This window comes from Notamacropus eugenii, chromosome 2 (assembly GCF_028372415.1).
Source record: "Notamacropus eugenii isolate mMacEug1 chromosome 2, mMacEug1.pri_v2, whole genome shotgun sequence".
In the NCBI taxonomy this organism is placed as follows: Eukaryota; Metazoa; Chordata; class Mammalia; order Diprotodontia; family Macropodidae; genus Notamacropus; species Notamacropus eugenii.
Window position 1 is genome coordinate 50,620,928 of NC_092873.1, and position 26,164 is coordinate 50,647,091.

At 47.3% G+C, this 26,164-nt stretch overlaps 1 protein-coding gene across 4 annotated transcripts in view; it reads right to left on the minus strand.

Annotated features, from left to right (window-relative positions):
- The window catches only part of HIP1 (huntingtin interacting protein 1), a 125,635-nt gene that overhangs the window by 24,369 nt on the left and 75,102 nt on the right, over nucleotides 1–26,164 (minus strand). For 2 of the 4 annotated variants that reach the window (XM_072640234.1, XM_072640236.1), the window contains exons 3-16: nucleotides 24,332–24,474; nucleotides 24,046–24,102; nucleotides 19,501–19,581; nucleotides 17,522–17,598; nucleotides 16,850–16,911; nucleotides 11,850–11,990; nucleotides 9,937–9,994; nucleotides 6,176–6,251; nucleotides 5,908–6,051; nucleotides 5,454–5,557; nucleotides 4,739–4,811; nucleotides 3,890–4,073; nucleotides 2,886–2,974; nucleotides 2,005–2,121 (exon numbers count right to left, since the gene is read on the minus strand). In XM_072640234.1, coding sequence (XP_072496335.1) covers nucleotides 2,005–2,121; nucleotides 2,886–2,974; nucleotides 3,890–4,073; nucleotides 4,739–4,811; nucleotides 5,454–5,557; nucleotides 5,908–6,051; nucleotides 6,176–6,251; nucleotides 9,937–9,994; nucleotides 11,850–11,990; nucleotides 16,850–16,911; nucleotides 17,522–17,598; nucleotides 19,501–19,581; nucleotides 24,046–24,102; nucleotides 24,332–24,474 — 1,406 coding nt within the window. The remainder of the gene's footprint in view (nucleotides 1–2,004; nucleotides 2,122–2,885; nucleotides 2,975–3,889; nucleotides 4,074–4,738; nucleotides 4,812–5,453; nucleotides 5,558–5,907; nucleotides 6,052–6,175; nucleotides 6,252–9,936; nucleotides 9,995–11,849; nucleotides 11,991–16,849; nucleotides 16,912–17,521; nucleotides 17,599–19,500; nucleotides 19,582–24,045; nucleotides 24,103–24,331; nucleotides 24,475–26,164) is intronic. The other 2 variants (XM_072640235.1, XM_072640237.1) reach the window with 1 other exon arrangement.

Sequence of the window (26,164 nt, forward strand, 5' to 3'; positions counted from 1 at the left end):
CCCTCCTCCTTTTGTCTTCATTTCAACACTTTCCACATTATTTCCCTTCCCAGTCTCTGGTAATGTGGTGGCCTTTCTCCTTGCCAAGACCAGCCCATTTATACGTGCCCCTGGTCCCTTCCCTTCTTCTCCCTTCAGTCATCCCCATGCTTTCTATGTTGGCTCTTTCCATACTGTCTTCAAACATGTCCACTTCTCCTCATCATTATGAAACCTTCAACAGATCCTGCCATCTCCAAATATCATCCAAAATCTCTCAGCCCTTTCCTAGCAAGACTCCTAGAAAAAAGAGCCTAGAAAAAAATGCCTGTTGTTTCCACATTCTTTTTATCTCATTCACTCTGCAACCCTTTGGAATTTGGCTTCTGACCTCCTTGTTCAGCTGAATGTGCTCTCTCTTGACTGCCAAATTTGATGGTCTTTTCTCAGGCCTCATCCCACCTGCCCTTTCTGCTGTATTTGTCAATCAGCACTCCCTTCCTGCCAGGATGTGCTAAGTGCTGGGGATACAAAGAAAGTCTGTATGGATCATGCCTTTAAGGAGCCCACATTTTTAACTGGAAAAACAATATGTAATGAACCAGGCACTAGAAAGATCTGTACAGAGCAGACAGATGGCAATCTCAGAGGGGCAGGCACTAGCCAGGGTGGGAGTGGAGGGCAGGATACCTGGGGAAGACAGAATTTGAGTTGAGTCTTAAAGGACACTGAGGTAAGAAGAGAGGATGCTCCAGGCATGAGGGTAAGCTGAGGCAAAGGCACAGTGACAAGAGATAGCTCTGGTCATCCTGCTCTTCTCTCTGGGTTTTCCTCCTTCCCATCTGCTGGCTCATTCTGCAGTCCTGCACTCTAGTTTTGGGAAGGCCCCAAGGCTTTCCTCTGGGCTTTGATGACATCTGCCCAGCCTCGGGTTCTCCCTGACCTTTAGTGCTTCCTCAACCAATTGCCCATCAGACATCTCAAATTCAACACGTCCGTGCAGACGTGTTTCCCCCAAACCTACCCCTCTCCTCAAGTTTCCTATTTCAATTAAAGGCACCGCCAGTCTCTTGGATTCCTGATACCAGTGCCACCCTCCACTCTTCACTCTTACTCATCCACTGCCAAATCCTGCCACCAATTTCTCCTGCCTCCAGCTCCTCCCTGATCCCATGGCGCCACCTTGGTCCAGACCCTCGTCATTTGTAGCCTTCTCAGACAGCAGCAGCCTCGTCACTGGTCTCTGTGCCTCGGGCCTCTCTCCATTCCAAGTTTTCCTGCCCGTAGCTGCCAGATAATTTTCCTCAGCCCAGACCTGACCATGTCATGCCTCTATTCTGTTTCCACTCCAGGGGGATCCTTACTGCTTCCAGGGTAAAATGGGAACCGTCTGTTTAGCTTTTAGAACCCTTTGCCACCTGGCTCCAGCCAGTCTTTCAGATTTGGTCAATCTGGCTTCCTCTGTGTGCCTCACATACAGCATACCTTCTACAAGATGCCCTTTTCCATCCTCCCCCCTGCTGGTGCCCTCCCTTCCAACTACTTTGTATCTGTTGCACTTATTCTTTTGATACTTTACTTGTCTATGTTTCTGTATGTACTTATCTCCTCTGTTGGGTACAAGCTCCTTAGGAGGTGGGGTTTTTCCTTCTTTGCCTGGTATACCATAGGTGCTTAATAAATGTTTGCTGATTGAATGATGTCGGAGTATGTCACAGACAAGGGACACCATGTACAAAAGCCAAGAGGTGGGAGATGGGAGAACAGCTCCCTGGCTGGTCTGACTGAAGCAGAGAGGCAAGCACAGGGCAGTGAGGGGAGCTAGGACTGGTAAGTCTGCATTTTATCCTCATGGGCACAAGGATAGATGGAGGCAGACGCAGGGGCAGAGGTGGAATGAGCTCTGTTTTGTACACACTCAGTTCAAGGCTCCTGCAGGATGTTCTCGGTAGCTGAACCTAGACCCTTGGAGACTCCCAGGAAGCGTTTGTCCTGTTCCTTGGACCCCCTGCCCTTGGAGCTCACCTTGCGCTGGGCCTGCTCATTTGCACGATGGAAAGTATCCTCCAGTTCTTTCTTCTCTCGCTGTAAATCGGCCTGGGCCTGTCTCATCACAGTGACCTGTTTGGTGACTTCGGCATTCTGTGGAGGAGAAGGAACCCCACCCAGCTCACTGACCCTTCAAGACCTTTTCTACCCCTTCCTCCTCAAGCCCTCTTCCCTTGGGAACATGGGAAGAGCCTGGCCTGGGGCCTTGGGCAGAAAACCAGGTACAGGGTTCAAACTGGTACTTCAGAGGAGGGCTCCCCCACAAAAAGACTCAGCTAACCATTATCAAGAAAACAAATGCTAACTCATTCCAACAGGGTCTGCTGGGTGTCTAAGGCCTGAGAAGGAAGGGAGCGGGAAGGCCAGACCTTGGAGGGGTCTCAGTGAGAGGGAGGAGTTCAAGCCCATGATCTGTTCCTGCTCTCTTCGTGAGAGAAGCAACAGTCAGAAGGCTTTACAACATGGTCTGAGCCATTCAGGCGTTAAGCATTTCAGAGGATCCCAGAGTCAGAGCTAGAAGATCAACCTCCTCACTCCACAGATGTGAAAACTGAGGCCCAGGGAAGGTCAGTGACTTGACCTAGATCACACACTTACTAAGGATCAAGAGAAGGGATCTGAACCCAGCTCCTCTGACTCCTAAGTCAGTGTGCACCTTCTATTGTACTACACTGCCTATGACTTGGAACCTGTTGCCCTGGAATATGATGTCCCACCGCTGCTGTTTTTTTGCCATGTTGGCTCCAATCCCAAAGGCAAGAGGGAAGGGTCATTGCCTCACTGGAAGCCCCGGGGCCTTCTGAGCTACGCCTGAGAGTCTATCTCAGCTGTGGCCAGAGCAGAGCTGGACAACCTACCTTTCGCAGCAGGTCAGCATGGTTCTGAACCAGCTCGGAGTACTTCTCCTTCAGCTTGCTGTAGCGCTGTTCATTTGTCTGGGCTTTCTCTGTAAGGTTAAAGGCCAGGGTGAAGTCCTTGCCCTCCTGAAGGAGGAAGGAGCAGGGATCCCTGGCATAAAGACCGTCTTCTCTGATTCATGTCCTGGCTGCTCCCTGTCTCCCCAAAGCCTTTCTGTAACCCTTGTTCCACAGGCCCAATCACTCCCAGCCCCCGTGATCCTCTGTGCTTGGCCAGGGTGTACAAGGCAAACTGTGTGAACACTGGGACCAGGTGTGTTGACTGATGTATTGACTGGTGACGAAAATTAGCTGAGTTTTCTTTTCATAAATCTATAATTTCTCCTGTGAAAATGCATTCTGAATACAAATAATTATGAGCAGATACTGTGAGTTTGCACCTTCCTGTCTCTCTTTTCTTTGCCTTGTGGATGTGTGGCAGATGGAGGCCAGTCCTCCAGGGAGATGTAAGTGCTGGCCCTTCTTTAATACAGACTCATTTGTGTGGGGGATGGGTTTGGTCTCATTTGCATAGGGAATGAGGAAATTCTTTCCACCAAGGTAGTTTACTATTTCTGGTCTCAGATCGCTGCCTTGGGCCTGACAGGGTCAATGACTTGCCCAGGGTCACACAGTCAGGAGGGGTCAGACTTGGACTCAGGTCCCGCTGACTCTGAGGCTGGCTTACTATGCTCCATGCCTTGGATGTTTCTCTATTTGTTTCTATGACATTTAAAAAACTGTTCCTTTGCTGTGTCCGTCTTACTGCCAACAACGTTTAGATGCTGCCTCCCTGATCCCAGGGCTTTGGGCCTCTGTTTTTTATTTCTGCTCCCCCTTCCCTTCTGGCCCTGCCCCACACTCAAACTGCCACAGAGACCCCAAGCGCTCATTCAGGAACAGCCCCGTAGAGCCTTCCTGCCTGACTCTCCTCCTCCCTCCCTGGCCCATCTCATGTCTCTCACTTTCAATCTCTGTGAGGCTCCGCTGGGCTTTCTCCGTGTCTTCCCTCCTCTTGTTGAGCTCATCCAGCTCTGCCCGGAGAAATTCACTTTCATCGGCTGCCTGCTGCCGCAAGTGCTGCTGCTCCGCCAACTCTGCCTCGAGCTCGCTGATCCGCCCCTTCAGCTGCAGGAGCGCCAGGTGTTTCTGGGAGAAGACAGGCAATGAGAAAGGTGACCCCTGCTTTTACTCTGTGTTGGACACGGTATGGGAGGAGGGATCCCAAGCCCTCCAGGGACAAGGGGACGTTCTCAGAATTAATCACATTAATAGAGCCAGTATTTTCCTAAGGAGCTGCCACCGGCCTTATGGCAGCTAAGCCTGCCAAAGCCCCTGGGACATCTGGGAAGCCAAGGTGCCATGTCGGCAGGAAGGAACTGTGAAAGAAACACGGGAATGCTAGTTCTGATGCTGGCCACCAGACGCTGGGCCAGTGACCAGTCCCAGGAATGGGGAAGGAAAGACTGGCTCTAAGCCTTGGATTTTCCAACTAGCAACTATGGCCAGAAGTCAGGGTGGGGGGACTGCAGAACCACCCTGATCTTTTCAGTCATGCCCCACATGGATGGCCAACACTGCCATGGGCAGTACTGCAGGCACAGTGGTACAGTGGGTGAAACATGCAGTCAGGAGGCCCTCTTACTGGTGGGGGGGGGGCAGGATGTGACAAGATGCTTCTGGGGCTTTCAACAGACACAGATTATCTGACTCATCAGAGTCGGTCAGAGCATAACAAAGCTCCAGGGTTTTTAGCATCAAGTCAGGAAGCACAGAGGTCCAGGGATAGGAGTCCCAAATGACCACCCTCATACCTCGGCCTTCATGTTCTCTAGCTCTTTCTTCAGTCCATTGATCTCCCGATACAGATGATCAATCAAGGTATCCCTGAAAACATCAGGGGAGGCTGCTTTGAATATTATGGACACCCCTCCCCAGCCTTCTCTAACTGGAGCATGCTGGGGACTCATGGGAGGTGGAGCTTTGGGAGGCACCTTTGGTGCCAGCCTTACGCATACAGTGGGGCACGTGGATTTTCAGTATCATTTGATTCTCTTCTGTGGTTGGAAGAGCAAACACTGGAGGCCCTGATTTGGAGTTAGAAACTTGGGTTCAAAACCTGGCTCTTCCACTTCCTATCTGTGTGAGCTTGAAACAAGTCACTTCCCCTAGCCTGGAGGCATTGTAGAAAGGGTAATGGATATTAATTCAGAGCCCTGCATTTGGATTCCAGCTCTGTTCATTTCATAAGTAACCTGAGACTTTGCCTAAGTCACTTATCCCTTCTGGGCCTCAGTTTCCTGATCAGTAAAATGAAGAGACTGGACTAGATAATGTCCAAAGTCCTTTCCCTCTTTATGCAAGGAGGCTGCAAGGGCAAACTTCTGGGGGTGAGGATGCCCTTTGTCTTTCTAAAGAGATCAGGAGGATGGCTTGGGCTAAGGAGGTGCTAGATAATCCCTAATGCCCCACTTTTGCAGGGTCACCCTCTCCTGTGGATGCAGGTAGGGGATGTTGTCTGTGACTTACTTCTTTTCCCTGCTTCTCATGCCATTCTGATTGTTGAAGTTGAAAGGGTCACTGCTAAATGAGCTGCCGAAGATATCGTCAAACTTGTTGTCAAAGAAATTCTGCTGTGGCCAAGCAAGAATAAAAACATGGGATTAGGGCCAGGGGACTTGTGCCTGGCAAAAATGAAGGAGACACAGACCTTGGGGTGGAGGGATGGGGTTCAGACACGGGCACAAATCATTCCTTCATCACAGCTTAGGCCTGGTACAGGCTGGGACTTTATTGCATCCCGTGGACACCTGAATAATTCCTCTTTGGGAACCCAGATACCATAGTAAAATCTGCTTAAGACATGCATGTCAATGACATCTGTTCAGAGTTAGAAAGCACTTAGATGGTCTCTACCTTGGTCCCCTACTCTCTTGGCTCTGAAGCATGAGAAAGTCCATTTTTCTCTTTGGGAAGTTCTTACCTGCTGGGAAGTGGCATCCATTTCCATAAGGTCATCTTTCTCTAGGACAGGTTCACTGTCTGGGGATGAAGCCTCCACTGGGATGACCACCACCGGGCTGATGTGTTCTGACAAGGCTGAGGCCCGCAAGAAGTTGGGTGGGTTCTGAAGAGGGGAGACTTGAACTGAAGGTCTGTCTTGTTCTAGTGCCCTCCCATCATATCCCACTAGGCCCTCAGGAGGGAGAGCCCCAGTATCTCACGTGTCCTAGGGCCAGCAGCAGCCTCACCTCGGGAAGCTGAGGGATCTGGATGAGCCGCTTGAAATACTGCAGATTGCTGGAGCGGTAGAAGAGATCTTTCAACCTAGCCGGGGAAAGCAGATAGAAAGGCTGCTTCCTTGACAGCCCATGCTGAAGGGAGGTGCTGGTGATGGGGCACTCTCTATGTCATTTGGATTCAATTATGATGCCAGTGAGGGCAAAGGTTATTCCAACCAGTTCCCTAGCAAAGTAGGTTTCCAGCAGCTCAAAGAATTCCCAAAACAATGGATAATCCAAAACTTACCTCCATTTGAAATAATATATGGGGCTTTTATTTTGCATCTGATTTACCTGTTTAATTATGTCTGGCCTATGGTAATTTTCAAAAAAGGTTGTACTTCCCAAGCTCATTCAAGTTGATGATAGGGAAGGGGCCTGCAAGCATCTATGGTGTCAGTGGTAATACAGTCTGGCTTAAAGATATACTTGCTGTGTATAGACCACAAGAAGACAGTGGAGAATTGGTTGTATGATGATGCTTAGGTAAAGAAATACTTACGGTGCTATGCCTCCCTCTGTTAGCAGGTATTATAGACACTACTTGTATATGTCCTAATGTTGGTAGTATACTAAGATGAGGGAGACAAAACCTCTCCTCTCTACTCCCCGTGCCTACCTTCTACCAAACTCTTATGACTTGGAAAGGTCAGAGTCCTAGGACCCACATGCTCTGAGATTTTAAAAATGGCAAATCCAGGGCTCAAGACTTCCATTCTCCTGTTCATTTGGAAGTCAGAATCCTCTCTGGTTCATCCCCATTAACCAGTCCCTTTGGATTCTCCAAACCTTTACAATCAATTCTCTTTTGGTCTCCAAAAGCATCAAACTGGCTTTCATGCTACCCTCCTTCTTCTCAAGGGCAGGGAGGACACACTGAACAGCCAAATTCTGGGGCACAGGAAGAGAGATGGGGGGGGGCACTCATTTGGAAAGACTCATTCAGATGCTAGGGAATTGGATGGACTCAAGCGTCCCCTCCATCTTCTCCCCTCGGAAACAGAGCCAAGAGCAATGGACTCTTCCATTCTCATAAGCTACTAGTATTTAACATTCAAGGAAGACAGCCTCAGGGTTGGGCTCTTTGGATTTAATAAGTCAGTAAGGTCTGACTGTTAAATAGACCATTTACAGGACTGTTCAAATGGAACAGGCAAACCAGGAGGTCAAATTAACCCTGAGCTTGTCCTCTGTTCACTCCCAGAGAAACCCAGCCCTGGGTCTACAAGAACTCTGTTGGCTCGTCTTGGGGATGGGGATGACTGGGCTGAGAATCATCACATTGAGGGGGCATGCTGGAATGTGAGGGCAGGACTCTTGGCCCATCTCACTGCTGTGCTTCCAGAGAACTTGATGTGACTGCCGAGGCTTCTGCTTACCCCAGAGTGTAATGCAAGAAAGCCTGAGTGAGCCTTGGAAGGCTTTCTCTCCTTGCCTGGGGAAACTGATAATCTACTATCTGGCACTATTCTACTTTTTTTCTGAATACTCCGGAGGACCTTGCTGAGAGGGGGTGGGGGTTGGTGGTGGTGGCCATGGAATGCCTCTATCAGTTGAGAAGGGCTCTAAAGATTCATTCACCTCCCAAATGTCTATTCTCCACCAATTCTTTGAACGTTTCCCCAAGATTATAAAAAGTGTTGCTTTGCTTCACTTACTGAGAGTCTAACTGTGCAGGCCAGACTTCTGCACAACCAGTACCTCTCTCCTTGGGTGATTATATGACCTACCATGAGTCTCTCCCATGTAGACATATGTAACCACTAAAGGAGAAAGGGGCTGGTTGAGCAGTCAGCAGAATATTGATTCTCCTTTGATTTTCTGGTTCCTGTTCCGTTGTGTCTGACTCTCCATGATCTCGTGGGAGTTTTCTTGGCAGAGATACTGGAATGTTTGCCATTTCCTTCTCCAGCTGATTTTACAGAAGAGGAAACTGAGGCAAACAAGGTGAAGTGACTTGCCCAGGGTCGGAGGCTGGATTTGAATTCAGGTCCTCCTGACTCCAGCCCCTCCCCCCCACTCCCACCCCGCACTATCCACTGCACTGCCCTGTCGTCTCAGTCTAATTGCCTCCCTTGTCTGGAGCACCCCATTAGTATCCACTGGGGATAGTTCTTCCTCCAACCACTTAGCCTTATCCTAAGTGCCCTTGCCCCCAGCTTGCCCTCTCTATGGGAGGCTCTCTCTTACTCCCAAGCCAACCAGCCCTTCTCTCTCTCATCAGTCAAACACCTTCGGGACAGACAAGTCACTTAATAAATGAGCAGCATCCAACCTTCAGGTGACCTGTTCTAGGTCTGATCAGAGGGGAGGTGACAGCTTTCTCAGCCCAGACACTTGGCACTGTTCTGGCTACTTCCCCCAAATTTTTAAAGAAGAAATTAATTAAAAACTTAATGTTAAACAGCAATTCAGCTAACTAAACCTGATTTGTAACGATTTACATTTCAAAGAGCTCATTTTCAAAGCTTAAACCAGGGCTAACTTTCGGTATCTTCCTCCAATGCTCCCCAGGCTACTTTCTCCACTCATTCTCCTTCCCTTTTCCTCTTCTATGGCCATGGTTAGTGGATACTCCGTTCTCTTGCTTCTGCTTTGTCCTTTCCACCATTTTATCAAAGTTTTCCCAGATTTCTTTACATTCCTTATACTGGCCCAGTCTAAACGGCATTCGAGCACTTGATTACATTGGGGGATGTGAACTCCTTGAGAGTAGGGGCTGGTTTATTTTTGTCTTTGACTCTCTCATGCCTGGCATCCAACAGGTGCCTAGTAAGATGCTTGCTAATAGGTAGATGGAACATTACAGTTATTCCTTCCACACCGCAGGCGTTAGGGATATGGCACTCCTGTGATCCAGAAAATCTCTGTAAGATTTTTTTGGCCTTCCCTTCATACCAGAGAAGTCTGAATTATTATAAAATTAAAAGATAAAATATATTGACATTATACAACTCTATACATGTATTTTATGCATTTCTGAATTCCTAAACTTTTTCTGTGCCATCTGCTGGCCTCTGTTTGTTGTTTTTAGCTTCCGCAAAACTTCCCCCAAATTCCCATTTAATTTTCTGTGCTTACCCGAGATATACTGAAACCCTGATGGGGCAAGTCATGCATGGGAGGGATAACTGTCACGTACCACAATTTATATAACTATTGCTTCCTAGCTTTTTTTGCAATTATAAATAATTCTGCTATGAAAATCTTTGAAGAATTCATGTGATCACAGATCTTGCCACGGAAAGGAGCCCTGAGGCCATCTAGTATAATTCCTTTATTTTTTGGATGAGGGAACTGAGTCTCAGGAAAGTTAAAGTGACTTTCCCAGGGAGTGCACTCAGACGTGGATTAGAACCCAGGTCCTGTGACTGGGGGCAAGTGATTTCTCTGTTGTAGCACAGAGCCTCTCTCAGTGCATCCATCACCTGACTGTGAGCCCTTTCCCACATCACACTTTCCTGCCTGTATGTGAGAAAGCAGGAGCTTTCTAAAAAAACAAAAAACAAAAAAACCCAAAACCCATTTTGAGAGTGTATTTCCATCAGCATGATGACTGAGTCAAGAAGTCTGACTGTTTTTGTTACTGTCTGTCTACTGCCTGGTGGCTCTCCACAAAGATTTCACCATTTCTTTTCCTGACTTTTCCCCGGCACAATGCACTCACAGCAAAGACCTGTCCACAGCTGGTGGGAGGGCCTTGCAAGGGTTAGAAGAACCAAGGCACTTACTTCTTGAATTGTTCCATGAAGCGGTCTCGGTGGCCCTGCAGGGTGTCAGCAGGAAGACCTGGGGGAGATTGAGAAGAAAAAGACTAAGAGAAGGAAAGGATGGAGAGAAGGAACAAGAGGATGGTGTGGCTAGGGAAGATAATCCTGGTTTTCTACAGCGTGGTTTCCAGGGCCATTGCTGTAAGTAGGGAACCTCTTAGACTTTGTGCCAGGAGGCAGCTCAGTAGTGATGAAGGAGCCCCAGCCTGGGCAGGAGCAGGGACCACACAGGCCCTTTGGGGAGTGCCAAGGGTTGGAGGGAGCCAGCAGACCAAAGGACATCAGACCCTGAGGGGCCCGGTTGTCCTTTAGAAGCCTCCCAAGCCCGGCTCGCTTCCAGAAGGGCCTTTCTAAGATGTCCAGTTCAACCCCCTCATTTTTCAGGAGAGGAGCCTGTCCTGGGGTGGCCACAGGCCTGCGTGGTCATCTAAATAAGTGACAGAATTGTAATTGGATCTCAATCCAGGACCCCTCCCTTTCCCACCCTGTTCTTCATCCTGAGCTAGGTGCAGTGGTACACAAACTGGGTGTGGCAAGAAGAGGGGGCGTAACACCTGAGACAGGCTTCACCTCTCTGTGAAATGCCTCAATATGGAAGGGTTTTCAGCAAGGTCTCAGCAGAAACCAAGAGGATTCAGACAAGCCGTGGAGCTGTGAGCTCCCCGGCCCCGCCCCCCACCCTATCCCGTGAGGATAATGGCGTGCCCTGGGGCTAGAGGCAGAAAACCTGGGTTCCACTCCCTCCTGCCTCTACCCCTGCACATGTCATTCTATGTTTCTTGGCCTTGGCGCCCTCATCTACAAAATTACAGGGTTGAGCTAATTATCTCTAGGGTCACTTTGGGGACTCACAATTCTATGGTTTAATATTTCAGATGTGGCCCGCAGCCCAGTAGGGCTTTTGAACAAAAACAATTCATTAACTCCATCATCCCACAAATAGAAATACATTAATCACTGGATAAGCCAGGCCTATTTAGAGTCCCAGGCGCAGGATGGAGGTTGCTGAATTATCTGGGTGAAGCTATGGAAAGACGCTAAGCCCCTATCCTTTCTCATTTCCTCCCATGGCCCAGGACCTTTGTCAGCTCAGTTCACACCCTGTTCTCTTCCAGGTCACAGCCACATGTCCCACACTCCTCTCATGAGCAGCTCAAAGTCCATCTCTTCTGAGAAGCCTTCTGGGATTGCTTCCCCTTCCCTCATCCTCACTTTGACCCCCCGGCCTCAACTAGAATTTTGTGCTGATACATTCTATTCACTCTTAAAATATAGCCTTGGTGTGTTTGCGGCTTAATACTTCCTGCCCATTTAGATCTTGGCTTGCTGTTGCCATTCTGTCAGTCCTTCCTTGGCAGGAAAGGTATTTATGAAAGTGATTGTCAGCGGTCATGCCCTGTCCCTAATAGGAGTGAATCAAAGCACATAGTAGGGGCTTTCTGGTCCTGACAGTGTCAGGAAAGAGGGAAGAGAGTTTCCCTAGGGGAAAGTCATGCCCCACCTTGAAGGACTGTTGGACACCATGATGTCTAATAGGTCACTGCCTTGACACTTAGGTCCTGAGTGGGATGCCATTGCAAAGAAGGTCTTCCTGACCTGCTCCAGAATCTCCAAGGCCTCCTTGGGTTTTGGGGTCTCTCATTGGCCTTGCCCATGAAGCTCTGGTTTCAGGTGACCCTGAGGTGACTGGGGGTACACTAATGGGGTGATGTGGACGGACCTCTAGAGATGGTCTTTGGGGAAGAAGGGAACAAGGGATACCCCCTGTCGTGGGGGCAGTGGGAGGGGTGCTGGGCCTCCTTCTGGACTGTGCTGACCCAAAGAGAGGAACAAGGATGCCCGGTAAGGGTTGGGCCTGGGCTAGTGGGACTCACAGGAGTGCAGTTTGAAGAGGAGCTTGACAGTGTAATCATACAGGTGACTGCAGTCCAAAATGACCTGGATCAGGGGAGCCAGGCGGCACTGCCCCGCTGTTGTCACTGACACCGAGCGCGACATGTCCAAGGAGCTGAACACTAGAAAGGAAGTAGAGAAGTGACAGGGAGAGGCAAAGGAGGCGGTGTGCAGGGCAGCGGACCAGCAGGACCCAAGGCTTCCTGACCCTGTGGACAGCATATATCACCAAAGGCCACCGTCAGCAGATGCACAGGGAGAGAAGAGAGATATGGCCCTTCCTCTTAGGACTGGGGAGGATGTTGGGAGGGAGATGTCTCCTGCCCTCAGAGAAGTCCCCATCTGATGGGGAGACACAGCATCTGAGAAGACCATTGTCTGAGACCCCTGACTTCTTCAGATTCCAGCACTATGGTCTGGAGCCAGAACCTGCTCTACATCCCTGGCTCAGCCCTCCATACTATTAATCAATCAGTTAGCAAGCATCGATTAAGCAGCTATTGTATGCCAAGCATGGTGCTAAGTGTTGGAGACCCAGAGACAAAAACATAATAGTCACTCCCTTCCAGAAACTTGCATTTCCTAATGTAATAAAGTGCTGAAATGCAATTGGGACCAGCGAGTGTAAAGAACATCCCTAATTAGTATCCAGTGAGGGTCACAGTTTCTTTAAGAACCAAAACCTGGCCCATTCTAATTCCCCCATCTTCCACTTTAAACTTGCTTTTTTCTCCCAAAGACTCTCACAATTTTGGAATTGTTTTCAATTCTTAAATTTTGTTTATTTTTTTCCCCCTTTGTCTCTCTTAGCCATGTTTCTTTCCATTTCTGCTGCCTGCCATATCTTTCTACTTGGCAGCATTTTGCTAGCTGAGTGGGTTTCTAGGCTTTTTTGGATTTCTCGTTGCAGACTTCTCATTGCAGACTTCTCATTTCCGTGGTTAAATTACCTTACGAAATAGTGGTGTCACTGTCTCTTTTTTTTTATCTTTTTCCTACCTGGGGGCATAAATAACTTAATCAACAAGTCAGGCTGGGGCTCTTTCAACTGCATGCTATATTATCTCATTTTATTTTGATTTTTACCTTTGCTTGTTGTTAGCAAAGATTTGCCAAAGAGTTAATTAGGTACGATATCAAAAGATTTAGAAGAGGTGCTCTTAACTTTTTGTGTGTCCTGGACCCCTTTGGCAGCACAGCCTATGGACCCCTTCTCAGAATCACGGTTTTTTAAAATTCATAATTGAAGAATTGGTAAATTTCAGTAAGAGGTTAGTGAAAATAAAGATACAATTTTTTCCTATTCAAGTTCACAAACGCTTGACATCTTATACACAGACCCTTGGGAGTTGGTCCATGGAGCCCAGGTTAAGATCCCCTTCCACAGAAAAGATTTCTGTCATGTTGGGTAGAGAATTTATGGGAGGGTAAGGAAAAACAAATCTCATGGAACCAGAAAGGATGGATGGCGTGTACTGTTGTGAGGAATACCCACATTAATTAGACAAGAGAGATGAGATGAGCCTCTCTTTGCTTAGCCAGGCTGGTCAAAAAGGCACACTCTACACTGGCTCCAGACCCAAAGTTTTGGAGTAGGGCAGAGGGCCTAGCACAGCCTTAAAGAAGCCAAGGCCACTGCCCTGATGTGATAAAGCATCAATGCAGATTGATTTTCTTTCATGTTGATTTCTAATGTATGAAAACAGGCTATAAATTCTTTGAGAGAAGAGACTGGTGCCTTTAGTAGTGCCTTGTACCATCTGCCCTATACGACCATGGGCCTTTAAGGAGCACTTGATGACAGACTGATTCAAAGACAGACTAAACAGAAACCTGGGTGCTCCATGCCCTTTACAGAAAGCCTTCTTGAGGCCCAGCAGTTAGGCTGGCAATGGGGGTGGGGGATAGAAGCACAGCCTACATCCCCAGGAGGGTGAGTGACTTAAGCAGGATTAGGTGACAGGTAATGGACAGCCCAGGAAAAAAGTTCTACTTCATTCTTAAGAATCTTTTGATTCAGTCTTGGACCTTCTGTTCCAAAATCAGCTATGCAGGCTCTTAAACCTTGAAAACCATGTTTGAACCTAAAATACTAGAAGGGAGTTCTTTGAGGTCCATGGCAGAGGCATTCACAAGAGGGGAGGGCTCTCTTGACTGCCACTCAGTGATATCACAAGAAAGGTTCAGCCAGACATTCTGTCTATGGAAATGAGAAGAATGCCAGCCAAGGCTGCTGACTTCAAATATCACTATCTCTGGATACTCCTACTCCCCCACGTACTGAGGTCCAGTGGGGGCTGGGAAGAGGAGGCCACTTAACTGCAAATACTTCACTGATGCACTCTGAACATGTGAAGACAAAGTCAGGCAGTTTAGACAAAGATGGCAGATTGGCTTGCTTTAGCATGTGCAAAGGAGGTCACTTAGCTTACTTTACCTCCTGGGTGGCATTTGACTGTCCATTCAGATCATCTCACCATCTGTCTGTCACTTCTGACCTGCTCCTTCCACCTGGATTGGCACCCTCTACACTAAACCTGAGGTCTAGACTTTCCTCCTTGGGACATTCAGATCCAGGCCCCCAACCTCAGTGCAGGATAGTTAATCTACTTATTTTTAGAGCTCCTGCCCTATGGTCCAACCCATTTAACTGTTGACTGAGTGTGTGCAAGCTTAGCCTACCGTATCTTCTCACTGGCCCTAGACACCAGACTTTGCTTCATCCCACCCTGGCCGTCTACCAGTTGCCAAAAGCATGCTTTCTCCCTGCACTTTCTACGCCTCCTGTATGTGGTGTTTTCTCCTATTAGAATGGAAACTCCTCCAGGGCAGGGACTATGTCTTTTTAAAAAAATGTATATTCCCAGGGCTTAGCACCAGCCTGTTACAGAATAATTGCTTAATAAATGCACATTCACCTCCTCATTCAACAGCAGGAGTCTGGGAGTGCTCCCTGAACTGTTCACATTCATTATTTGGTCAGAAGTAGATTCCCAGAACATCAAACACACCCACGTGCTCTGCAAGCACAAAAACAGATTCCAAAGCAAAATGTGAATGAATTTCAAATTGTAAATGTAGATGAGTTGGGTGATGCGTTAGTACAGATCACTGCACTAAATGCAAGTGTTCCTAGGTTTCTCTCTCAAGGGCTGCCATGTCTTTCCCATGTGGGGACTCTCCACTCTATGACGTGGGGACTCTCCACTCTATGACGTGGGGAGCCTCAAGCTTTGACCCAGATCGGAAAGGTCCAGAAGGCCTGGAAATAGTACTTCCTGTTCCAAATGAACTTCTCTGACATTTTCACAGGATCCTGCTAAATAAAGCTGAGCTGACTGAGTTCCTTTTTAATTTGTTCTCCAGGCACCTGATGGCTGGTGTTTTTCTCTCACATCCTGCACTGAAGTGATAGGCCAAGGTTTTAGGAAGTTTTTGCCACCTTCTAGGTCAGACAGAGGTATAAGGTTGGAGTTGGGGGGGCTACTGGACTCAATGCAGCCCATGCCTGGAATGCTCTCCCTCCAGATCCCTGCCTTTCCCTCAAAGCTCAGCTAAAGTACTTTCTTCTATTCAGAGCCTCTCCTGATCCCTCCAAGTGCTTGGGCCCCCAAATTACCTTGTCCTTATTTTTTTCCATCCATACATATGTACATATTGTTTTTCAGCCTCTCAAGGTGAAGTACTTGAGGGTAGGGGCCATTTAATTTTCCCCTTTGGGTCTCTGACACAGCAGGCCTTTAATAAATGCCTGTTGACTGACTGAACAGATCACAAGGGATCTGAGAGATGATTCAGTCCCTCAGCCAATGCAAGAATCCCCTCGGTGGTTCTCCTGGCAGGTGACCCTCTAGCCTCTACTCAAGTGCTCCAGGGGCAGGATCTATACCCTTCACAGAAGTGGCTCATTCCATTGTGAAAGATGTCTGATTATTAGAAAATTCTTCCTTCTTTTGTCATTTCTCGGGGGAAGGGGAGGAAACGGCTTCCTAGGGCAAGATGGGGAAGTGCTGAGAGGCAAGAGAAGATCCTGACCCACTCCTCCCACCCACAGAGAGGTCCCTGGGTAGTGTGACTGCAGTATTTGACTGGAGGGGGAAAGAGGCCTCGGTGGCTTTTGGTGTCACACCGACTCTGGCATCAAAGGAGCGACAACATTGTTTCCCCACCCCTCCTCCAATGACCGGAAGCCCTGTGAGGACAGAGACTGTTTCCTTCGTATCCGCTGCACAGTCCCTGGCATGGAATAAAGGTTAGCTAATTGGTTGGATTCTCTCTGCTCTGTACGTATTACATGTCCCACATCCATGTACATGTTGTTTCCCGTGTTAGATCAGAAGGTTCTTGAGGGCAGGCACTCTTCCCTTTTGCTTTAGCATTTAGCACAGCATCCGCCATAAAGTGATCACCAAATGTCTGTTGTCTGACCTGTGATCCGTGACCTGAATGCCAGGGCATTTATTAAAGATGGTGCCAGGTGCCGGGCTAAGCACCAGGGATTTAAATATGAGCAAGACAGCTCCTGCTCTCAAGAAAGTTTACGTTCCAATGGAAGAAATAGCACACAAGTGGAACAAGAAGGGGGGCCACACTTGCTGTGTCCACAATGACACAAAGGACTGTGTCACGGGGACTGCTGAGCCTGGGGTTGTGGCCATACAAGACCTGATGTTTTTAGAATGGAAGGATCCCCAGGAGACACAGAATGTGAGGCAGGTACTTTTTGGAGAGCGTGGCCTTTCTGCTCAGATATGACTATCGGGGTATCCTGGTACTAGGTCATCATTCCCGGGGCCTTGAGAATGGGTCAAGTCTGTGGTCTCTATTTCTGCTTCAGGGTTTCAGAGAAAAAAGACGATGGGTATGGATACTCTTCCTCTAGAGCCTTATTGGACAGTGGAGCTGGTGTGGGCAGGGCACAGGCTGAGGAGCTGGGCATTCCCCCTGAAGCTTGTACAGAATGGAAGGGAAGGAGACTCACCAGTCTGAAAGAGGTTCAGCTCACACTCCAGATAGTCAAACATCTCAACTGTCAGCTGGAAACTGGACCAGAGAGAAAAGAGGGGGCTGGTTATTCCCATTGTTGTAGCCCCAGCAAGTGGTCTTTTCTTGCCTTTCCCTACCCCAGGGGTGGGGAACCTGCAGTCTCAAGTCCACATTTGGCCTTCTAGGTCCTTGGATGCAGTCTTTTGACTGAGTCCCAAGTTTTACAGAACAAATTATTTTATGAAGGGGATTTGTTCTATGAAGTTTGGAATCAGTTAAAGGGCCCCACTTGAGGACCTAGAGGGCCACATATGGCCTTGAGACAGTAGTTCCCTGCCCCCACTCTACCCCATTCCCAGTGTGTGCCTATCCCCTTAAAACAGAGGCAGCTGCCCTCTTACACCTTGCAGTGAGATGTGAATAAAAGGGGTAAGGACCATGCCCTGGGGGAAGAGATCAAAGGGGGGCAGAGGGAGAGGCAGGTGGCAGCCCGTGAGTGCGACCCCAAGGCACCCTTCCATCCATGAGGGCCAGCCCCAAAACTACATCCCTTGCTGCCTTTGCTCTCTTTCCATCAGGATCCCAGGCAGAGTGGGCACTCACAAGCACAAGGCCAGCCTGTATCAGGAGGAGACAAGACCTCAGGGAGGGAGGGAGAGCTACTTACAAGTTGTTGACATCACTCTCTCCTGCCTCATCCAGCTGTCGGTCACTCATCTGGAGGTTGCCTGGGAATCGGGGGTTCTGGAAGGGAGGAAGCCAGAGCAGGGGATCAGCTCAGTAGCCTTTCCTGCACAGGGGTCATTTGGGTCCCCATGGGGCTGGGCAGTAGAGTGTTGTCTGCTGGGCCCTATCATGACGCCCTCCCCACTTTCTCTGGGTCTGGGTCCCCATGTGGGTGCCCACATATGGAGACCCTTTCTTTGGATACATTCATCAAGGAAAATATCCAGTTTCTATGATCAGAGGTAATTTCTCTTCTCCATTGCCCAGGCCCACAAGAAGGCTGGTTCCCAGTTCATTTGGCTCTTCCAAATGCCATGAAACATGTGACAAAGTGAAGCCATAAGATGAAGCTTATGAATATATTCAACGCCTCCATGTTTGTACTGATGGAGGAGAGGGGAGGATTGTGGGTATTGAAAGCAGCTGATCAAGGCAGCTTGGTGGAGTCAGGAAGACCTGAATTTGAATCCTGCCTCAGAAACTTTCTAGCTATGTGACCCCCCCCCCCCACCTCAGTTTCTTCATCAGTAAAATGGGAATAATAGTCACATGTCCCTCCCAGGGTTCTTGTGAGGATCAAATGAGATAATATTTGTGAGCCTTTGAGCACTGTATAAATGCCAGCAATTATTAGGGTGATTGATTGTACACTGCAAATTCTGATCTTAGGCTGACATTCCCTATCCCCCTCCTGATTGTGGGAGCTGAGTTTCAGCAATGGAAAACTCATTTTCATGTTAATCTACCAAAACTTAATTAAGAAAACTGTGGGAAAAATCATACACCGCCCCCCCCCTTCCTAACCCTAAGAAATTCTGGATGATTCACCCTCTAATCTGTGCTACCTGCAACAGAGCTCTCCTTCATTAATGTGGCAGGGTGATTTTGGAGGGGAGAGAGGCAGTGTGATCCAGTGGGTTGAGGGATGGCCTCTGAGTAAGGAAGATCTGCCCCTGGCTGTCCACAGACTGGCCAGGAGGTCTACGCCCCAGGCAACTGGAAGCCTAGGACTTGTTTAGCAGTCACTGGTCTATACCTGCAGAGGGAGTTTCCCCAAAGGAAGCTCTCTGTATCACTGGAGACACAGGTCCAGTCTCCCACTCCTCCCCAAAGAATGGAAGGAGCAGAGATTCTTGGTAAAATCATTTTCAAAGTGATCATAACAACCCTGACAAAAACAAAGGAAAAGCTTCCCATTTCTTAATAGCGATGTAGTTACAACCATCTCTGAGAAGTCCTTGAACAAACTTCCCTCAGGTTCTCACTGGTCTTTGTTCTCTTTGGACTCTGCCCGCACAATTGGAGGGGCTGTTGTACCGATGGTTGCCTTTGGGACCTTTGTGTTCTGTTTTCTCTCCTTCAATCAATGGCCTTCTGTTGCTTTTGTACATCCTAGTTTGGGTAGCCATTCCCTAACCATTAAATAGATCCATTTTAGATTTTTTTTTTTCGGTATTACAAAAACATTATGAATATTTTTGTACAAGTGGGTCTTCTTTTCCTTCTAAATCTATCTTTAGGGTTTACCTGCCTGAGTGGTGGAATCAATAGTTCAAAGGATATGATTGGTGTTGCTTTATTGTGTATTGCCAGACTGCTTTCTCCAAAAGATCAAGCCAATAAGCAATTCCACCAACAATGTAATAGTGTGCATAGGAACAGAAATGCCTAACTGTTCCAGGATCACAACAGAAGGTAAGGTAGACACAAAAGTATCCTTGGTTGACATTCCCCAATAGAACATGAGTGGCCAATGACCAGATGGCTTGATCATGACTGGCATCTCAAAGCACTAAGAAGAAGCCACGGCTGGAATGGAGCTGTCAGCCTGCTATGCCCAGATGCAGAAGGAGAGATGGAGATTCTTCCATCCTGAGGGGTTCCAGACCCCTGGGGAAAGAGCGAGAGGGTGAGGCTCACCTTGGTGTGGTACTCCATCTTGGTTCTCAGCAGTCGGAGGTAGATGCTACAAAGCTGTCCGTAGCCCTCACTCAGGTGACCCTGTCAGAGAAAGAAGAGAAACATGGTTTGGGCAGGTGGGAGGAGGATCTAGGGGCCCTCAGGAGGAGGACCTCAGAAGCAATCGGATCCCACCCCTTCATTGACAGGTGAGGAAACTGAGGCCCAGGGAGAGCAAGGGACCTGCTCAGGACCACAAAGTTAGGAACCATCCAAGGTAAGATTTGAACCCAGCTCCTCTGACTGCAGTCAGAGTTTTTCTTTTGTAGCTAGGTGGCCACTTCAGGGCTCCTGGATCTCTTACCCAGAGGAGCCATAACCTGTAAGTGGGCACTCTGCTCAACTGTACATTAGAGAGAAAAAGGGGACCCTAGCTTCTGAGGGGCTGTTGTCTGGAAGCAGTAAAGCACTTTGAAAATAGTATCACAAGAATGTGAATCAGAGTCTTAAGCTGAGTGTTCAGTCCTAGGCTGTGAGGGTCAAAAGTCAATCTTGGCTCAGATGATTCATGAAGTTATGTGTTGAGCTGAAGCAACTCCTTTTCTGGAAAAGTCAGGGTCAAACTTCTCTGGTCCTGTCCGATCAAACCTCCTGAATCCTGAGCACTGACTCTGAAGCACCAGGAGCCGAGAGTCAGATGGAAGGATGCTTTCAACTCTCAACATGAACAGAGAGAAAAGGTGGCCCATGTTGACTCCTGATGCTCTGTGAGACAAGGGAGCCAGATCCGGAGGGATGTGGGGGTGAATAGGGAAAGAGAAAACACTTTTATAAAAGATTTTCTCTGTGCCTGACACCGGGATGGGCCATAAGGGGACAAGGACAAAAGGGCAGTGGGCCCTGCCTCCGGAGAGCTTCTATCCTATCAGGGAAGACGACGGGTACACACGAGTTGACTGTGTACTTAATAAACAAGATAAATTAGCAGAGTAAAGAAGTGAGCTCAGGAAAGACTCCGTATAGTCACAGGGTAGGGTCCAGGCCTCTTGGGTGTCGGTGCTATGCTACCATTTGGCAGCGTCCTTAGTACCTCCATATTCTCAGGGAGAGCTACTGGGGGTTGGAAATGAGTTTGTTGTCTTCTACCTATGACTAAGGGTAAAGAATGGGGGAACGACAAGACTCATGAACTTTAGAGCTAGGAGGGATGTTGGAAGTCACCTACTTCACACACCTTATTTTACGGACTGTTTGTCCTTCCTTCTCGAAGAGGACCATGACATCAAGATGATGACATGACTTGCAGTTGACTTTGATTTGAGTGAGGGAGGGCTGTGCAAGGTCACCAACCTCACTTTCTTCTCCTGAGCCATCTGGGTCCAGTGGCCTGATATTCATCAGGACAACTGGAGTTGGCCTAGGATACAATGTGAGACCCTGGCCCTTTCAGGCTAAGATTGTATCACGTTCTCACTTTGAGTGAGATACACCCATTCAATGAATAGGCTTCTTTAAATTATTCAAGGAATGGCCTCTTTAATCCAAAAAAAAAAAAAAAAGAAATCAAACTGGGAGGGGAAGACCCTCAGGATTCCTGGGTAAAAGAGAAACAATTACTATTTAGTTATTACATCCACTCTGAGCTAGGTGGGTAGGGACTTGTTATCCAGTCTAAGAGCTCTAGAGCAAATTGGGTTTAAGGTCTGATCTTTGAGCAAGAATTTAATTTTCATAGAATTTCTTCCAATGGCTTATTATGTTGGTATAAATAACTAAGTATTCAAATTAAAGCTGTGATGTACTGTTAGATTCAGTGATTTTGTCCATGAGTTCATCTATTTATTTTAAGATTTTTTTTCCTTTTTTGACCAGAGGAGGATTCATTGGGGGGTGATAGGATAGAGAGCTATGTATTAGGAAATGACTTAGAAGAAAAAAAAAAAAGGCCATCATCTAATCCAAAACAAATTTGAAACAACCTAATTCAGTTTCATCAAGTGAAACTGAAATCACCAAACAGGCCAATATCTGTAAAATGCTTTAAAATTTGTAAAACAAAAAAATAGAGTATTAAGTGCTTACTATGTGCCAAGCACTGTGGTAAGCACCAGTGATACAAAAACAAGATTTTCCGCACTCTCACAGCTTACATTCGAGAGGAGAAAGCCAACACGATGAAGAGAATGTGGGGAGAGAGGGCACTGCATGTTAAGAAAATTGTAGAAAAGGACTCTTGTTTCTGTATCTCAGCAAGTAATAGTTTTATATGAGTAAAATCTCTAAAGATTCTCATACCTATACATATATAAGTAACACAAAAACAAACTTCTGTATTGACAGAGAGACAAGGACTCAGCTGTGTGGTAAGGTCTCTTCCTAATAGGGCTACCTTCTGAAAAATCACCCCTTTGGATTCTAAGCATTGAATTTGCTGACAACTCAGTATGAAGGAAGTTTATGACATTTCTAACTTCTATCTGAAGTTCTTTGAGAAAGGAGCACTTCTCAATAAAGCCAGACCTGGGTAGGTGGCCCAGGAGAGCATGAAGGCATTGGCACCTAGAGAACCTGCAAAATTATGTTGAAAGATGAGATAGGATGGCACCAAGGAGAAATTCTGCTTAGGGTGGCCCTGCTTGGCTGGTACTAAAGAGACAGCACTATGCGGAACCCTTAGAAATTCCACACTACTTCAGAACTTCACTTGAGGTCAGAGAAGATCCTTGTTTTTGACATTTTTCTTTATAAAATTTTAAAATATAACTAATTTCCCTCCCATTCTTTTAGATAAAATACTCAGATTAGTCTTCCTTTGTAAAGAAAGATGAACCAAAGGAAGGCAAGCCTGGGTAAGATGCATTCTGAGTCCTGGTTTGGAATGCTAGGAACATGTCTTGCCCTTTTCTAATCTAAACGGTAGTAACTGAGGCACTGGAGGAGAAGAGGGGGAAGCTCCATGGTAAGGCTTTTGTAATCTGGAGATTTCTAATGGCATACAACCTTGGGTATACTTTATCATCTTTCTCAAGATCCCAAGTCACTGCCTGTCTCCAGACTGTCCCTCTAACCTGGTCTCTGGGGATTGAACTGTTGATTTTTCCATTGATCCCAATGGAGTAGAACTAGTCTACTCCTCTATCCTTATGTGCCAGAAGGATACGTATGTATTTTGGGGCAGTTTTCTAAGAGTTTTATTATTGTAGATGGGTAAAAATGATGAGGAGACATAAAAAATTTCCTTGTATTAACTGGAATTCAGACAGACCCTAGACCCTAATCTCTGTTACCTTCTCTTTCCTGTAAAACCGAATCTTTAGCTTGGCTCTTGAGAGCTCTAGTCTTGTATACTTTTTACAATTAAAGAACATATTTCTTCCCCATCCCTTCAGTAAAGGAGGAATACGTATTTTAGAACGTTTGAAAGGTTATAGGCCACAGAGATGAGGAGGACAAGGAAGATGATGATGGTGGTGATGGTGAAGCTCTTAGGGAAAAAATTAATTTCCTCAGCACACATTCAATAAGCATATACTGTGTACAAGGTTCTGTCCTGTGGGCCTGTGATACAGAATTGCTTTTTTGCCCTTATCCTCAGGGAACTGAGTCTTTATCTCAGAAGAAAACCCAGGTTTGCTTTCATTTGGTTCATTTTTCTTTACAGATGAAGAGATATGGCCAATGAGGAATATATTTTCCTGGACTTGGCGTATTTGTTATAAGGATTTTGTTTTTTCTTTCTAACTGACAGGGAAGGTGGGAGAGAAAATAAATGCTTGGTAATTGAAAAAAAAAAGTTATATAAAATACTCCAAACCTTCTCTGTCTTTCTCCATCTAGCTCTTTCTTTCTCCACACACATGGACACAGACCCAGACACACAGACACACACTGAGGTTGAGAGGAGGGAAACGATGGGTGTAAGGCTAGGCCATCATCTCAGATGCTCAGTTAGAAAGTCCCCAGAGGCCGGCCAGCTAGTCCAACATGTGCCTGGTTAGGAATCCGCACTACAACAGCCCTGAGTGCTCCTCCAGCCTCTGCTTGGAGACCTCCATGGGTGAGCTGGAATCTACTGCCTTCTGTGACAGGCTCTTCCATTTTGAGGAATAGCATCCTCCCACGGAGCCACTTTGGGTCTCTTGGCAAGTTCCACGCATTGTTTCCAGCCTGCCCCTGGGAGGACACACCTACTCCCCCTTTCATGAGAGTGCTTCATATTTTAAGGCCTCCATCACACCCTTCCCAGGCTGAATTTGTCTAGTTCCTCCCCTGATACTCCTGTGCCTTAACATCCCTCTAAGCATCAGGGCTGGGATTCAAACCTGAGGATCCCTACTCCCAATCCAAAAGAAGAGTCCTGCTCCCAAGATGCAGAAGGAGACAAGTTTTTGTACATGGCCAAGATGGGAACATGTTCACCATGTCCATTTATTACAAGGGTTTTGTCCTGGCCCACCATTTTTTTTTCCAGTGAGGATAAGAAGAAAGAAAAAAAAATACTTGTTAAGTGAAAAGAACATTTTTTTAAAGGGAGACACCCATTTCAAAGGTCATCTCCAAACTCACCCACATCCTGCTCATGTCACTTAATTCATTTTTGTATCTCAAGGAGTCTTTCAGGACCTGAGGAGAAGAGAAATGACTTTGTACAGTTAGGAGGTCAGTCAAGGCAGTATTTTGGGAGGGAGAGGAAGGAAGGTAGACATGCAGAGCTGGACCAAGGACAAGGGGAAGAGGACAAGAAAGGGCAGGCCACAGTTAAGATGGCAGATGCACTCGGGATGGGGAACTAGCCCCCTCCTCCCTGATGTCTCCATCCTATTGTTCCTGGGCCCAGGCCCTGCTGACTCACATTGGGGTGCCCGTCCCGGAGAAGTTTGTGGAACACGTGGCAAAACTTCCAGCAGAGCACAGCGTTGCTGGAGAGCGGCAGCCGGTTCACGACTGACCAGAAGGTCTGTGCGCCTTTCTCATGGTGGGTTCCCAGGATGCATGGTGAGGAGAAAGTTAAGGAGGAGATAAGTATGCATCCTTGGCACATGCAGGGAGGGTCTTAAGGCCAGAGGCTTCGAAGGTCTTTTGCTACCTCGTGGTTGTGAAGGGTCACGGGGCTACCACAATCCCCTCTCTGGGCACCCAGCTCTCCTATCATTTCTTACATTCCAGAATGCCTCCTTCTGCAGCCCCATCCACAGGAGGCCTTTGATTTACTCCCTTGGATTTTGCTTTCCAGCCACGTCCTGGGCAGCACAGGTTCCTAGAACATCCTGCTTTCCTACCAATCCAGTGGGCTCCTAAGGTCTCATTTCTTCCATGAAAGCTCCCTCCATTGTGAGCAGAACCTACAATGTCACCTGTCCTGTCTGTACACAGGACGCAGGGCCAGCTATGGCCTGCTGCCCTGATTCTGCACATACACAATGACATTCACAATGATATAAATAGCACTGTTCGTTCTTACCTCATACCCCTTTGGCGTGTCTGCTCTAGGCCATCACCTCTTAGAAAGCAAGGAGCAGGGCTAGGCGATATTCTTTGACTCACAGAATTAGATGACTGATAAAGATCTTTCGATGCTGCTGCTGGTGATCCCAGCCAAAAGTATTGATACTTTTGGATGAGGAGGGATCACAGAATCACTAACTTAGAAATAATATAATCCAGGCCTTTCATTTTAGAGATAAGGAAGAGAAGGCCCAGAGAAGCCAGATGAAACCTCATGCTCAAGGTTATTTAGGGAGAAATTAGCACAGTTGGTATTCAGAGTCACGCCTTCTGAGTCTAAACTCAATGTCCTTGCCACTCCATGGCCCAGGAGGGCTCACTCAAGCATATGGACTAATAATTTGTTGGACTGGCCCTGCTGCTGCTGCTCCCTCCCCCAGACCATGTCTCTGGGGCCCCTGGATCTAGGTGTCTGCTACATCCAGAGGACGCAGGCCCCAAAGGGGAAAGGCTGCTTTAGGGACAGACAGGGACAAGACTCTTGTTGGGATCGTTGCTGGGATGTTCTCCACAAACACAGAGTAGTTAACTAAGTTAACTAAGTCCTTGACTTGATTTCATGATCATCATCTGATTCTTCAAACTGTAAGGGAAAGAGCTCTTCTGGGTCTGATTTCTGACCAACAAGGAGGAAAGGGCTGCAGTGTCCCCTTCCATGACTATTTTACCAATGGCATGGAGGAGCTCCAGCACAGTGCCCAGGTGAAGGATTCTCACAGACTGCCACCAACCTCAGCTTCTCCAGTGGCTAGAATCACAGGCAAGCACCACCATGAGTAGCTTGGGAGTTGGTGTTTTTGAAATACAATTGGTTTCCTTTGTAATCCTATGTGTTTTACTTTATTTATTTAAAGACTATTTTGATAAAGGGTCTATGGATGTGAAAAGATGGTCAAAGGTGTTCACAACACCAAAAAAAGGCCTGGCTATGGCCTTCTCCATCAGTATTATCTATCTATCCACTTACCATCTCTCTCTATCATCTACCTATCTCATCTATTTTTTTATTTTATCTATCCCATCTCTCTCTCTCTCTCTCTCTCTTTCTCTCTGTCTCTCCAGACTTTACAAATGGACATTTACCGAAGCCCAGAGCTCAGGAGGAAGAGAGTGAATTAGACTGTCTTTGGGTAACTTCAAAGTCTTTTAAAAGATTTTGTAGAGTCTTAGGGACCCTGAG